Genomic DNA, 13,184 nt, shown 5'->3' on the forward strand with positions numbered 1-13,184 from the left:
CTCCCCCAACCCCACACCCCGGACGCCCCTCCATGCCACCCCGTGGACACCCTGGGGGAGGCTGCCGCACCCCATGCACCCCACACACCCCATGAATGCCGACAGTGGGTGCCCAGAGTTGCATCACAAAACGCAAGCCTGGACCCAGTTGACTTCACACAGTCTTCTCAGCCCTCCCACAGCCTTTGACAGCCTCCCACAGTGCATCACAGCCTCCTACAGCATTGGATGCCAGAACACAGCACACCAATCCTTCCCACAGTGGCCAGAAACAGCACACAGCAAAATGGTTAACCAGAATGAACAGACACACGAACTGACACACATAGACACAGCGCCAAACGCCATAGAGCCAACGCACAGCATCCCACAGCAGCCAGGGGGACAGCACAGCATCACGGACTCCCCAGACACCCTCAGAACACCACAGCACACAGCACAGGATGAAATATTAAGCTTAGCCTTTGCATCACCTGTCATAAACAGCACTGGGGGAGATGACAGCACACAGTGGCACACAGCAGGGACCCAGGGACTAGTGAGGACTGAACAGCAAGCCACAGCATCACCACACCCTGTGGATGCTGTGAGGGAAGCAGGACGACCACACACAAGGCACAAGATTGAGAAACGGACAGAAAGAGGAACCATCAATTCGAAGGATCATTTTAAAAACAAGACTCATAACTTCTGCTGCTACTTCTGCTGCTACTACTGCTACTATTACTGCGGCTACTGCTATACGGGGTGCATCTGTGTCCTCCAGCAATATTTACCAGTGTATCAAGACTTAGACAAGACTTCACCATTAAACAAGATGAAAATCTCGGAACAGGGAAGGAGAAAAATAACTCGAAGAACGAGAAGGACAAGAGGAAGGCGCGACACTGACACACAAACGCACACACACATAAAACGGAAGCCACTACAGGCTTTAGACCTCTCATGTGACTCTGGCAACAGTGATCCCAGTGTTACCAAACCCCTGTGTGACTCTAGGAGCGCGGACAGCCGGAAACAAGGGCTGGGGAGGCCGGGAGTGAGGTCAGGGGTCACAGGAGAGGGAAACAGTGCTCTTCCTCTTCCTCCTCGCTGCAGTTCAGGTCACCACAGCCTTGCCGCAGCCAGCCACACCCACCACGGGCCTCCACACACCCTCACGCAGCAGTGCCAAGGCTGGACACAGCACTGCACAGCCCAGAACAGTCTATGCCTAATTCTCTAGTCATTTATATTCAGAATTTAAGTAAGTTTGGTGGGTTGTGTCTATTTTTGTTATCATTATTATTATTATTATTATTATTATTATTATTATTATTATTATTATTATTATTATTATTATTATTATTATTATTATTACTCATTTCTAATATAATCTTTCCTCTCTCTCTACCACCACCACCACCATCACCACAGCCCCCCTTGTGAGGACAGCGACTACCACCACCACCACCACCAGCACAGCCAAGCAGATGCAGACACAGAAGAAGGGTTTGTAATAATAACAATAATAATGTTTAAAAATAATCAAATTGAAAATATTGAGATAAAAAGGAATATTTCTCTCTCTCTTTCTCTCTCTCTCTCTCACACTCCCTCTCTCCTGCAGATAATATCACATGACCTCTCCCACACCCTTGACCTGACCATGTAACTGGCCAGGACCATACTGAGGCGATCTGAGAGTCTCCTAACTTCTCTGCCCCAACCCAGCGGCAGAAATAGCCCAAGAAGTAGCCCAAATGTAGCCTGCCATAAGAGATAGCCCAGTAGCTAAAAAAAATAGCCCAAAGATTAGGTTGCCCAAAAAATAGCCCAAAGAATGTGGTTTTTTATGTTTTATTTATTTAGTTTATTTATTTTAATTGTAAAGGAAGTTAAGAATTTTTTTTTTAAGTCAGTCAGTTCTCTAAGTCAAGAAAGGTGTGTGTCAGTCAGTCAGTCAGTCAGTCAGTCAGTCAGTCAGACAGACAGACAGACAGACAGACAGACAGACAGACAGACAGACAGACTTATGCCATTGAGAAAATGACATTAAGCTCTAGGCTATTAAAAGTAGATTTGATATTTGAGAGAGAGAGAGAGAGAGAGAGAGAGAGAGAGAGAGAGATAATAATTGTAGTATGTGTGTGTGAGAAACATGACTGGCTGCCCAGATCACCCTTTGAGGCAGCTGATTGGTTGACAACTTGGTGCTTGTATCTGATTGGTCACCATGACTTAGATGTGACACGTGATTGGTTGGAATTACTACTGTTACTGTTATTTTTAAGTTCTGACTAAGTGTAATGGGAAATGTTGTGTTTCTGATAAGTTTTTTTGTCATTTTCAAGTTTGGCTGAGTTCTGACTAAGTTCTGAATTTAAATGCATTTTTGTGAAGATTTTTAGTCTAGGAAAGTTTGGTTAATTTTTTTTTTGAATTTCTGAGTGAAAATGTTGTGTTTCTGATAAGTTTTTAAGGTCATTTTCAAGTCTGGCCAAGTTCTGACTAAGTTCTGAATTAAAATATTGTGTTTTTGTGAAGATTTTTGGTCTAGGAAAGTTTGGCTAATTTTTTTAAAGTTCTGAGTCAAAAGGTTGTGTTTCTGATAAGTTTTTTATGTCATTTTCAAGTTTGGCCAAGTTCTGACTAAGTTCTGAATTTAAATATTGTGTTTTTGTGAAGATTTTTTATTAAGGAAAGTTTGGCTAATTTTTTTTTAAGATCTGAGTCAAAATGTTGTGTTTCTGATAAGTTTTTAAGGTCATTTTCAGGTTTGGCCAAGTTCTGACTAAGTTCTGAATTTAAATATTGTGTTTTTGTGAAGATTTTTTATTAAGGAAAGTTTGGCTAATTTTTTTTTAAGATCTGAGTCAAAATGTTGTGTTTCTGATAAATTTTTTATGTTATTTTCAAGTTTGGCCAAGTTCTGACTAAGTTCTGAATTAAAATATTGTGTTTTTGTGAAGATTTTTGGTCTAGGAAAGTTTGGCTAATTTTTTTTAAGTTCTGAGTCAAAAGGTTGTGTTTCTGATAAGTTTTTTTATGTCATTTTCAGGTTTGGCCAAGTTCTGACTAAGTTCTGAATTTAAATATTGTGTTTTTGTGAAGATTTTTTATTAAGGAAAGTTTGACTAATTTTTTTTAAGTTCTGAGTCAAAATGTTGTGTTTCTGATAAGTTTTTTGTTATTTTCAAGTTTGGCCAAGTTCTGACTAAGTTCTGAATTAAAATATTGTGTTTTTGTGAAGATTTTTGGTCTAGGAAAGTTTGGCTGATTTTTTTTAAAGTTCTGAGTCAAAATGTTGTGTTTCTGATAAGTTTTTAAGGTCATTTTCAGGTTTGGCCAAGTTCTGACTAAGTTCTGAATTTAAATATTGTGTTTTTGTGAAGATTTTTTATTAAGGAAAGTTTGGCTAATTTTTTTTTAAGATCTGAGTCAAAATGTTGTGTTTCTGATAAATTTTTTGTTATTTTCAAGTTTGGCCAAGTTCTGACTAAGTTCTGAATTAAAATATTGTGTTTTTGTGAAGATTTTTGGTCTAGGAAAGTTTGGCTAATTTTTTTAAGTTCTGAGTCAAAAGGTTGTGTTTCTGATAAGTTTTTTTATGTCATTTTCAGGTTTGGCCAAGTTCTGACTAAGTTCTGAATTTAAATATTGTGTTTTTGTGAAGATTTTTTATTAAGGAAAGTTTGGCTAATTTTTTTAAAGTTCTGAGTCAAAATGTTGTGCTTCTGATAAGTTTTTAATGTTATTTTCAAGTTTGGCCAAGTTCTAAGTTCTGAATTTAAATATTGTGTTTTTGTGAAGATTTTTTTTATTAAGGAAAGTTTGGCTAATTTTTTTTAAGTTCTGAGTCAAAATGTTGTGTTTCTGATAAGTTTTTTATGTTATTTTCAAGTTTGGCCAAGTTCTGACTAAGTTCTGAATTTAAATATTGTGTTTTTGTGAAGATTTTTTATTAAGGAAAGTTTGGCTAATTTTTTTAAGTTCTGAGTCAAAAGGTTGTGTTTCTGATAAGTTTTTTTATGTTATTTTCAAGTTTGGCCAAGTTCTGACTAAGTTCTGAATTTAAATATTGTGTTTTTGTGAAGATTTTTTATTAAGGAAAGTTTGGCTAATTTTTTTTAAGTTCTGAGTCAAAAGGTTGTGTTTCTGATAAGTTTTTTTATGTTATTTTCAAGTTTGGCCAAGTTCTGACTAAGTTCTGAATTTAAATATTGTGTTTTTGTGAAGATTTTTTATTAAGGAAAGTTTGGCTAATTTTTTTTAAGTTCTGAGTCAAAATGTTGTGTTTCTGATAAGTTTTTTATGTTATTTTCAAGTTTGGCCAAGTTCTAAGTTATAATTGAAAGTATTGTGTTTTTGACAAGATTATAAGTGTGAAAGTTTGTGTTAAGTTCATTGCAGTGAAAGTTGATGTGTATACTTAAGTTATTCACTTATAGAAACTTATAAGGGCATAAAGGTTACATTGAAAAAATTAGAGGAATAAATGTTTACTTATTTTGTATTGTGAGAGAGAGAGAGAGAGAGAGAGAGAGAGGTCAGGTGCCTTCTAATGATAATGATGATGATAATAATAATAATAATAATAATAATAATAATAATAATAACTAGTATTCATACCAAAATATCCATCCATAGAAAATATTCATGTTTTTACTATTATTATTATTATTATTATTATTATTATTACTATTATTATTATTGCTGCTGCTACTACTACTACTACTACTACTACTACTACTACTACTACTACTACTACTACTACTACTACTACTACTACTACTACTACTACTACTACTACTACTACCACCACCAAACGCCACCAATACACTCCCACCACTACCACCACTACTACTACTACTACTACTACTACTACTACTACTACTACTACTACTACTACTACTACTACTACTACCACCACCACCACCACCACCACCAAACACCACCAATACACTCCCACCACTACCACCACTACTACTACTACTACTACTACTACTACTACTACTACTACTACTATTTTTTCCATGCAATTAGGCATATTAGGATCATCATCATCAGTAGTAGCAGTAGTAGGCCTAGTCATTACACACACAATAATTCATAATAAACTTGTATATATATTTTTCTGCATATTTCAATTTCTTATTTTATTTATTCCAATGATTTTAACTAATACACTCCATGTTTAGACCTATGTGTGTGTGTGTGTGTGTGTGTGTGTTAGGTGACCCAGCATGACCTCACTGTGACCTCTGCATTTTGAGTCAAGTCTGGTGAGAAATTGATGTACACTAGCATTGAAACCATTGGAGATTCAAATAAGCTAGGCAGTGTTGTGTTGTGTTCGGGGTGTTCGGCTAAGAATTAAAATTGTGTTTCGGATAAGCTGGCCAGTGTTGTGTTGTGTTCAGGGTGTTTGGCAAAGGAAAAACTGTATTTGGGATAAGGTGTGTGCATTTTTGGGTATTTGGTGTAGGGTAAACTGTTGTATTTTGGGTAAACTGTTGTATTTTGGGTAAACCAGCAGAATATTGGATAAAGTTGTGTTTGTGATGAAAGAAATTGTGTGTAGAATATTTAGGTGAAAGATAAGCAGTGTTTTTTAATTAGATACAGAAGTGGTGTGTGTGTTTTTTTGGTGTTTGGTAAAGGATGAACTTGTAATTGAAATGGTGTTGAGGATTGTGAAAATTTTGTTAAACTTATTTCATAGTATCTAATTCTTTTCTGTGGTCTTCTTCCTCCTCCTCTTTTTTCTTTCTTTCTTGTGTTCCTTCTTCCTCTTTCCCTTTCTTTTCTTTCTGGTGTTCCTTCTTCTTCCTCTTCTTTCTCTTGTCCTTTTCTTTTCTTGTTCCTTCTCCTTTCTCTTCTTCCTCTTCCTTCTGTCTTTTTGTTGAGTTTTGTCTTCCTTCTTCCTTTGTTGTCTTGTCTCTTCTTCCTGTCTTCCTCTTTTAATTTACTGTTTTATATTCCTCCTCCTCCTCCTCTTCCTCTCTTTCATTCTTCCCGTCATCCTCTTCACTTCTTCATTCTTCCCGTCATCCTCTTCACTTGTCTTCCTTTAATTCATATGTACCTCCTCCTCCTCCTCATCATCCTCTTTCTCTCTTCCCTGTCTTTTCCTCCTCATCTCCTCATCATCATCCTCTCTCTCTCTCTTCCCTGTGTGTTTTCCTCCTCCTCATCCTCTTCCTCTCTTCCCTTTGTCTTTAAGTAAAATTCAGGTTTGTCTATGTTGTTATTATTATTATTATTATTATTATTATTATTATTGTTATTATTGTAACATTCTAAACTTTTCTATAAGGATTAAATTTTGATATATTGACTTAAAGTTTTTAATAATTATTTTTTGAGTCAGAAAGGAGAGAGAAAAATAATTGAATCTTAACCCTTTATTTTCTTAATGTCATAAACTTTTACAGAACATAGCATTTTCTTCCTCTGATGATGTCCGTCTGTCTGTGTGTGTGTGTGTGTGTACGTACTGCAGGGTGCTGGAGACACACACAACCTGGGGAGACAGTGAGTGTTAAAATGGGCGGGGTGCGGGCCTATACTGGTGGAGGGGGCTGTGGTTGGTGACTGTGGGTAAGTCAACATACTGTGGGGGACATACTGTGGGGCTGTGGGCTGTGAGTGAGAGAGAGAGAGAGAGAGAGAGAGAGAGAGAGAGAGACTACTACTTCTTCATATTCTTTTCTCCCTTTCTCCTCGTCTTCCTTTCACTTCCTCCATTCCATTCCTATACTCTCTCTCTCTCTCTCTCTCTCTCTCTCTCTCTCTCTCTCTCTCACAAAACACACACAGAGGAAGAAGAAGAAAGATGAGCAAGAAAAACAATAAGAAAAAATAAAACAAAGAATCACACAAGCACACAATTACAAACATGCCCCTTCCCAGAACACCCCCATCACCCCATCACTCCACACACCAAGTCAACCACCACCAGCGTGTACTCTCTCGTCCCCAAGTGTCAGATCCCACTCGAACTTGGCAGAGAGGTGGTCCTTGAAGTGCTGAGCCTTAAGGACCAAGGCAGGTTGGCGGAGTTGTCCTTGATGTTGGTGAAGAGAGCGTTGAGTGCAGAGGCAAGGAAGTTGTTGGACTACAATGTTGATGAATAGGTCTTCAGGGATCTGTGGGGAAGGAAAGGGTTAAGTTAACGTAATAGAGAGAGAGAGAGACAACTTTATATATAGAAAGACGAAAAATATAGTGTAGGACCAAGAGGAGCTTTGCACACAACTGCAGCCCCTCCAGCAGCAGCACCTCTGCCTGGCACAGATGCTCCTCCACACACCTCCACTGGTCCCAGCCATCCCACACCTGTGCCACCAAGAAGCTGACGAAGGCCACCTGGAGCTCTGCCACTAAGCTGTCCGGCCTGCAAGAGTAATCCGAATCACAATTTATTTAATACTGTACGTAATTGTGTGTGTTGCTACTGGTGTTACTAATGCTATTATGCTGGTGTTAAAAAATATACAATAATTACTACTACTATTACTACAATTAGAGAGAGAGACAGAGAGAGAGAGAGAGAGAGAAGAAAAACAGACAGACAGAGAGAGAGAAGATATTGAGAAGAAAAAGATAGAAAAGGAGAAAATAAATATATACTAAAAATTTCATAATAAATAAAGAAAATAAGTACTACTACTACTACTACTACTACTACTACTACTACTACTACTACTACCGCCACCACTACCCACCATACCAATCAACTTCAAACTGTAGGAAGAGTAAAGACTATATTCTGACTTCACTAGCCCCCTCTCTGTAGGTTCTGGTGGGGGGCTGGGTGAAACAAAATATAGTCCCTTCCCTCGGCTTCATTTCTGGGAGCTGTGGGTGGGGGGTGCTGTGAAGTGGGTGAGGTAATGGGCTGGGGGTCTAATGGGTTTGTGGTGCTGTGTGGGGCTGTTTGTGAGGCTCCTGTGATTTTTGAGAGGCCTGTGGAAGCTGTGTTGCTGTTCTGGTGGTGTATGAAGGCTGTCAGGGGCTGTGGAGGGCTGTGAGGAGGTGGAGAAGCTGCTGTGTGTGTCTGTGTGTCTTGGGAAGATCTGAACCCAGGAGGTGGAGGGGCTGCTGTGTGTGTCTGTGTGTCTTGGAAGATCTCAACCCAGTGACAGGTATTAATTTTGCTGCCGAACAAACTCAACCTCGAAAATAAGGAGAGAATTAATGGTTGATAATAATAATAATAATAATAATAATAATAATAATAATAATAATAATAATAATAATAATAATAATAATCTATCTGAATTAATGGCTGATAATATAGTAATAATAATCTGTCTGTCTGTCTATCACTATATCAAGCTGGTAATCCCACATGGGGAGGCTCAGTCAAGACGCACACACATACACACACACATGGTAGTAGTAGTAGTAGTAGTAGTAGTAGATGATAGATTCTACTACTACTACCATCACTACTGCTATTGCACACCCAAGCTCAGCCAACGCACAAATGCACAAACCACCATCACACTGGGTTGTAAGTGTGAAGGAGGAGACCCACCTGTATTGAAAACGCTGGACAGAAACCTTTAATTCAAGACACAGGAGGAGGAGGAGGAGGAGGGGCAAAATTTGTAGTGGAGCAGGAAATGGCGGCCGTGCTGGAGCCAAGAATTAGCCAGAATTTTGCGCAGTATAACTGAACGAGAATGAAAGACTGCCCAATCATTAATTTCAAACTACAGGAAGAATCAAGACTATATTTTGTAACTTCATGAGGATAAATATTCAGTAAGGAGCAAAACTCTTCTCACAATACAATTTGTATACAAGTCTTCATTTACAAACTGCTTACTACAAAATTTCCAAGCAAGCCTTCTGAGGGTTTAGGCAAATGAGGGCATAGAAAACACTATTGCCAAGAATTTTAACAGGTAGTATGAAGTAGTCAGAGGGTGGAGGAGAGGGAGAAACAAACCCTGAATCTTAAAAGGTAGAGTTTTTAGCAAAGGTCTGAGCAAGGAGTTCAGCTTTAGAGACATGTGTTAGCAGTGGAAAATGCCATCGCCAAGAATTTTAACAGGTAGCATGAAATAGTCAGAGGGAGGAGGGAGAAACAAACCCTGAATCGTCCAAGGTAGAGTTTTTAGCAAAGGTCTGAGTAAGGAGTTCAGCTTTAGAGACATGTGTTAGCAGTGGAAAATGCCATCGCCAAGAATTTTAACAGGTAGCATGAAATAGTCAGAGGGTGGAGGAGAGGGAGAAACAAACCCTGAATCTTAAAAGGTAGAGTTTTTAGCAAAGGTTTGAGCGAAGAGTTCAGCTTTAGAAATAGATGTGGTACCAGTGGAAAATGCCATCGCCAAGAATTTTAACAGGTAGCATGAAGTAGTCAGAGGGTGGAGGAGAGGGAGAAACAAACCCTGAATCGTCCAAGGTAGAGTTTTTAGCAAAGGTCTGAGCAAGGAGTTCAGCTTTAGAGACATGTGTTAGCAGTGGAAAATGCCATCGCCAAGAATTTTAACAGGTAGCATGAAGTAGTCAGAGGGTGGAGGAGAGGGAGAAACAAACCCTGAATCGTCCAAGGTAGAGTTTTTAGCAAAGGTCTGAGCAAGGAGTTCAGCTTTAGAGACATGTGTTAGCAGTGGAAAATGCCATCGCCAAGAATTTTAACAGGTAGCATGAAGTAGTCAGAGGGTGGAGGAGAGGGAGAAACAAGCCCTGAATCTTAAAAGGTAGAGTTTTTAGCAAAGGTCTGAGCAAGGAGTTCAGCTTTAGATTAGAGACAGATATGGTAGCAGTGGTGCCATGTGGTTGAAATAAAGGAGGGAAACAAGAAGAAGCAAAGTTATTGGAAATATTTTCAGCTTGGTGCCAGAAGTCACAAGGGAAGTTAGATATTGAAAGATTCTGACACTGTTAATGAAGTTTTGGCTAGTTGGAGAACAGACTTGGCATGGTTCCAGACAGAAATATAAAGTGCATGAGATTCCTGTGATGGAAGGCTTAAGTACCTTTTGTGGGCCACCTCTCTATCATGTATAGCACGAGAACAAGCTGTGTTAAACAAAGATCTGGAAGGTTAAAAAACAGTGAGGAATGTACACCTCCATGCCAGACGTTACTAATACGATTACTACTACTACTACTATTATTACCACCTCCACACCTGACAGCGGGATCATCCACTTCAGTTCTGTCTCCTCCACGTGCTGAGTGAGAGAGATCCACTTCTTCCAGGACTCATGTGGATAAGGGCCATGGAATCTATCCATCTGCTGTAAATTTGAACGGATTCTCTCCACTTCATCCACATTTGGTTCTGTTGGAAGTGAAGAGAGAGAGAGAGAGAGAGAGAGAGAGAGAGAGAGAGAGAGAGAGAGAGAGAGAGAGAGAGAGAGAGAGAGAGAGAGAGAGAGAGAGAGAGAGAGAGAGAGAGAGAGAGAGAGAGAGAGAGAGAGAGAGAGAATCATCTTAAACAAAAATAATGAATACACAAAATAAAAAAAAAATATATATATAAAAAAAATAAATAAATTCATCCACTTATCCACCCTTCTACCCATCCACACACACACACACACACACACACTTATTCATCCACTATCCTCATAATGCCTAATAACAACCTCTCTGGGGCGGAAGAAATGGAAGAAACCTGTATGTGGAGCTATGTCCCCTTGGAGGCTGACTGCACTGTGGAGGAGGAGGAGGAGGTGGTGGTGGTGGAGGTGGAGGTGGAGGTGGAGGTAGTGGTGGTGTTTGTAAGGCAGCAATGTATGTAGTTGTATTTCATGGACTCTCTCTCTCTCTCTCTCTCTCTCTCTCTCTCTCTCTCTCTCTCTCTCTCTCTCTCTCTCTCTCTCCTCTAAACCACTCGCTGACATTCCAAAAGTGTGGCGCCTTCCAGTGCCAGATGCCACCCCACCCCCCTGCTGTGACATGCCTGCTGGGGAGGGTGTGTGGTTAGCTTAGGTTAGGTTAGGTTAGGTTAGGTTAGGTTAGGTTAGGTTAGGTTAGATTAGGTTAGGTTAGCAAGGTTAGGTTAAGTTAGGCTAGGCTAGGTTAGGTTAGAGATGAAGTTAGGTTAGGTTAAGTTAGGTTAGCAAGGTTAGGTTAGGTTAGGTCAGGTCAGGTCAAGTTAGGTTTTTGTTAATCCATGACTATCATTAGCAAAATATTATTCATATGAGAGAGAGAGAGAGAGAGAGAGAGAGAGAGAGAGAGAGAGAGAGAGAGAGAGAGAGAGAGAGAGAGAGAGAGAGAGAGAGAGAGAGAGAGAGAGAGAGAGAGAGAGAGAGAGAGAGAGAGAGAGAGAGAGAGAGAGAGAGACCTTGCCACCACAATGTTCACTGATACACTTCCTGCCACTTCAGACAAAATGGCTTTCCTCACCAACGTGTACTCCCGCAGGCCACATCAAGGACTACCAAACCCACTCATTGCAGAATAGTGTCACCATCTGGGCTCCACACACAAACACACACACACACACACCATTAATATATTAGGTACCACACAAAATATGGCTTTCAATGGATCTAATGGGGGTTAAGACATTGTTTAAAAACTTAACTATTAATTAAACACTAACGCTGTCAAATTGCTTAAATAACAGAAAACTATGGTGAATATTGCGATAGTGCCGTGCAATTCTTCTTAACAAAAGTATCAGACACATCACATCAGTCCCTTTACTTAAAATACTTAAAATTCGACTCTGGAAACTTGAATAATAAGTAGATAAGTATTATACATTATCACAGGCAGGTAAGGTGACACAAGCATTAATATTTACCCACAATACATCCTACAAGTCATCCACAGCTTTCAACACACCCATATACCAAACAAGACCTGATATTCATTTCTTTCATCGTATATAAGAAAGTGGTTTAATCTCCCATCTTTTCAAATTAAGCCAGACTTTTCATCAGCAGGATCACCCATCACAAGTTTCCCATCCTATTCCTTACTCCAATCCTTCCCTGTTACCTAATATAACCCATACTCTCATATATAAAATGATAGAAGGGTGTTACGCCATGTTCGGTGGACAGCCAGCCAGACAGCCAGACAGCCAGCCAGCCAGACAGACAGACACACATGTTAAATTATCTGGCGGCCTGGTATAGACAGACAGACATGCACATGTTAAATTATCTTGTAATATTAGACTGTGAGGATAAGAATGGCTACTGAGTCTATCTGTGGCCTGTACCCTAGACAAGTGTGTTACAGTCAGTATATCACTGTTTTCACCTCCACAAGTGCTCCACAATTACATGACACACCTCAGTCTCTATACACGCTGTGGGAGTGCCGGCCAGGTGTGTAGGTAGGCAAAAATATGAATAATCACATCACACAGGCTGCAGGAACCGCACTGGAGAGAATGTTTGGGTCTCGGTCTGGGCCTCATCAGCTGATGCAAATGGCGCCGTCTTTCTATGCGTGTCTATGGAATATAAACACGCTCTCTCCATAATTATGGCACAGAGATCTCTACATCATGTCACTACCAAGAGAAGGGACTATCATGACTGTTATGTGGTGTAAGAGAGAGAGAGAGAGAGAGAGAGAGAGAGAGAGAGAGAGAGAGAGAGAGAGAGAGAGAGAGAGAGAGAGAGAGAGAGTTGACCGTAGCCTATGATGTAATACTACACTACTACTACTACTACCAGCTACCAGTCAGTCACTTAGTCAGTCAGTCAGTCAGTCAGTCAGTCAGTCAGTCACTTAGTCAGTCAGTCAGTCAGTCAGTCACTTAGTCAGTCAGTCAGTCAGTCAGTCAGTCAGTCAGTCAGTCAGTCAGTCAGTCAGTCAGTCACTTAGTCAGTCAGTCAGTCAGTCAGTCAGTCAGTCAGTCAGTCAGTCAGTCAGTCAGTCACTTAGTCAGTCAGTCAGTCAGTCAGTCAGTCAGTCAGTCAGTCAGTCAGTCAGTCAGTCAGTCAGTCACTTAGTCAGTCAGTCAGTCAGTCAGTCAGTCAGTCAGTCAGTCAGTCACTTAGTCAGTCAGTCAGTCAGTCAGTCAGTCAGTCAGTCAGTCACTTAGTCAGTCAGTCAGTCAGTCAGTCACTTAGTCAGTCAGTCAGTCAGTCAGTCAGTCAGTCAGTCAGTCAGTCAGTCAGTCACTTAGTCAGTCAGTCAGTCAGTCAGTCAGTCAGTCAGTCAGTCACTTAGTCAGTCAGTCAGTCAGTCAGTCAGTCAGTCAGTCAGTC

General features: G+C 40.1%; 1 protein-coding gene and 1 long non-coding RNA gene across 10 annotated transcripts in view; one reads left to right on the forward strand and one right to left on the reverse strand.

Moving 5' to 3' along the window:
- LOC135096651 (uncharacterized) overlaps positions 1 to 6,319 on the forward strand; it is a 23,615-nt gene extending 17,296 nt beyond the window's left edge. For all 8 annotated transcript variants that reach the window (XM_063998342.1, XM_063998346.1, XM_063998348.1 and 5 more), the window contains 3 exons: positions 1 to 1,246; positions 1,417 to 1,491; positions 1,610 to 6,319. The exon at positions 1 to 1,246 is cut by the window's left edge and continues 170 nt beyond it. In XM_063998342.1, coding sequence (XP_063854412.1) covers positions 74 to 1,225 — 1,152 coding nt within the window. In that variant the 5' untranslated portion in view covers positions 1 to 73 and the 3' untranslated portion in view covers positions 1,226 to 1,246; positions 1,417 to 1,491; positions 1,610 to 6,319. The remainder of the gene's footprint in view (positions 1,247 to 1,416; positions 1,492 to 1,609) is intronic.
- A 195-nt stretch (positions 6,320 to 6,514) lies between these two features.
- Positions 6,515 to 12,901, reverse strand: LOC135096652 (uncharacterized). 2 transcript variants are annotated; one of them, XR_010264886.1, is made up of 3 exons: positions 12,258 to 12,901; positions 10,133 to 10,285; positions 6,515 to 7,378 (listed from the first exon to the last, which is right to left on the reverse strand). It is a non-coding gene; the product is annotated as an uncharacterized LOC135096652 (long non-coding RNA). The 2 variants fall into 2 exon arrangements; XR_010264887.1 differs by lacking the exon at positions 12,258 to 12,901 and adding an exon at positions 10,622 to 10,910.
- Positions 12,902 to 13,184: the final 283 nt, after the last annotated feature.

Source organism: Scylla paramamosain, unplaced genomic scaffold (assembly GCF_035594125.1).
Source record: "Scylla paramamosain isolate STU-SP2022 unplaced genomic scaffold, ASM3559412v1 Contig5, whole genome shotgun sequence".
Classification (NCBI taxonomy): domain Eukaryota; kingdom Metazoa; phylum Arthropoda; class Malacostraca; order Decapoda; family Portunidae; genus Scylla; species Scylla paramamosain.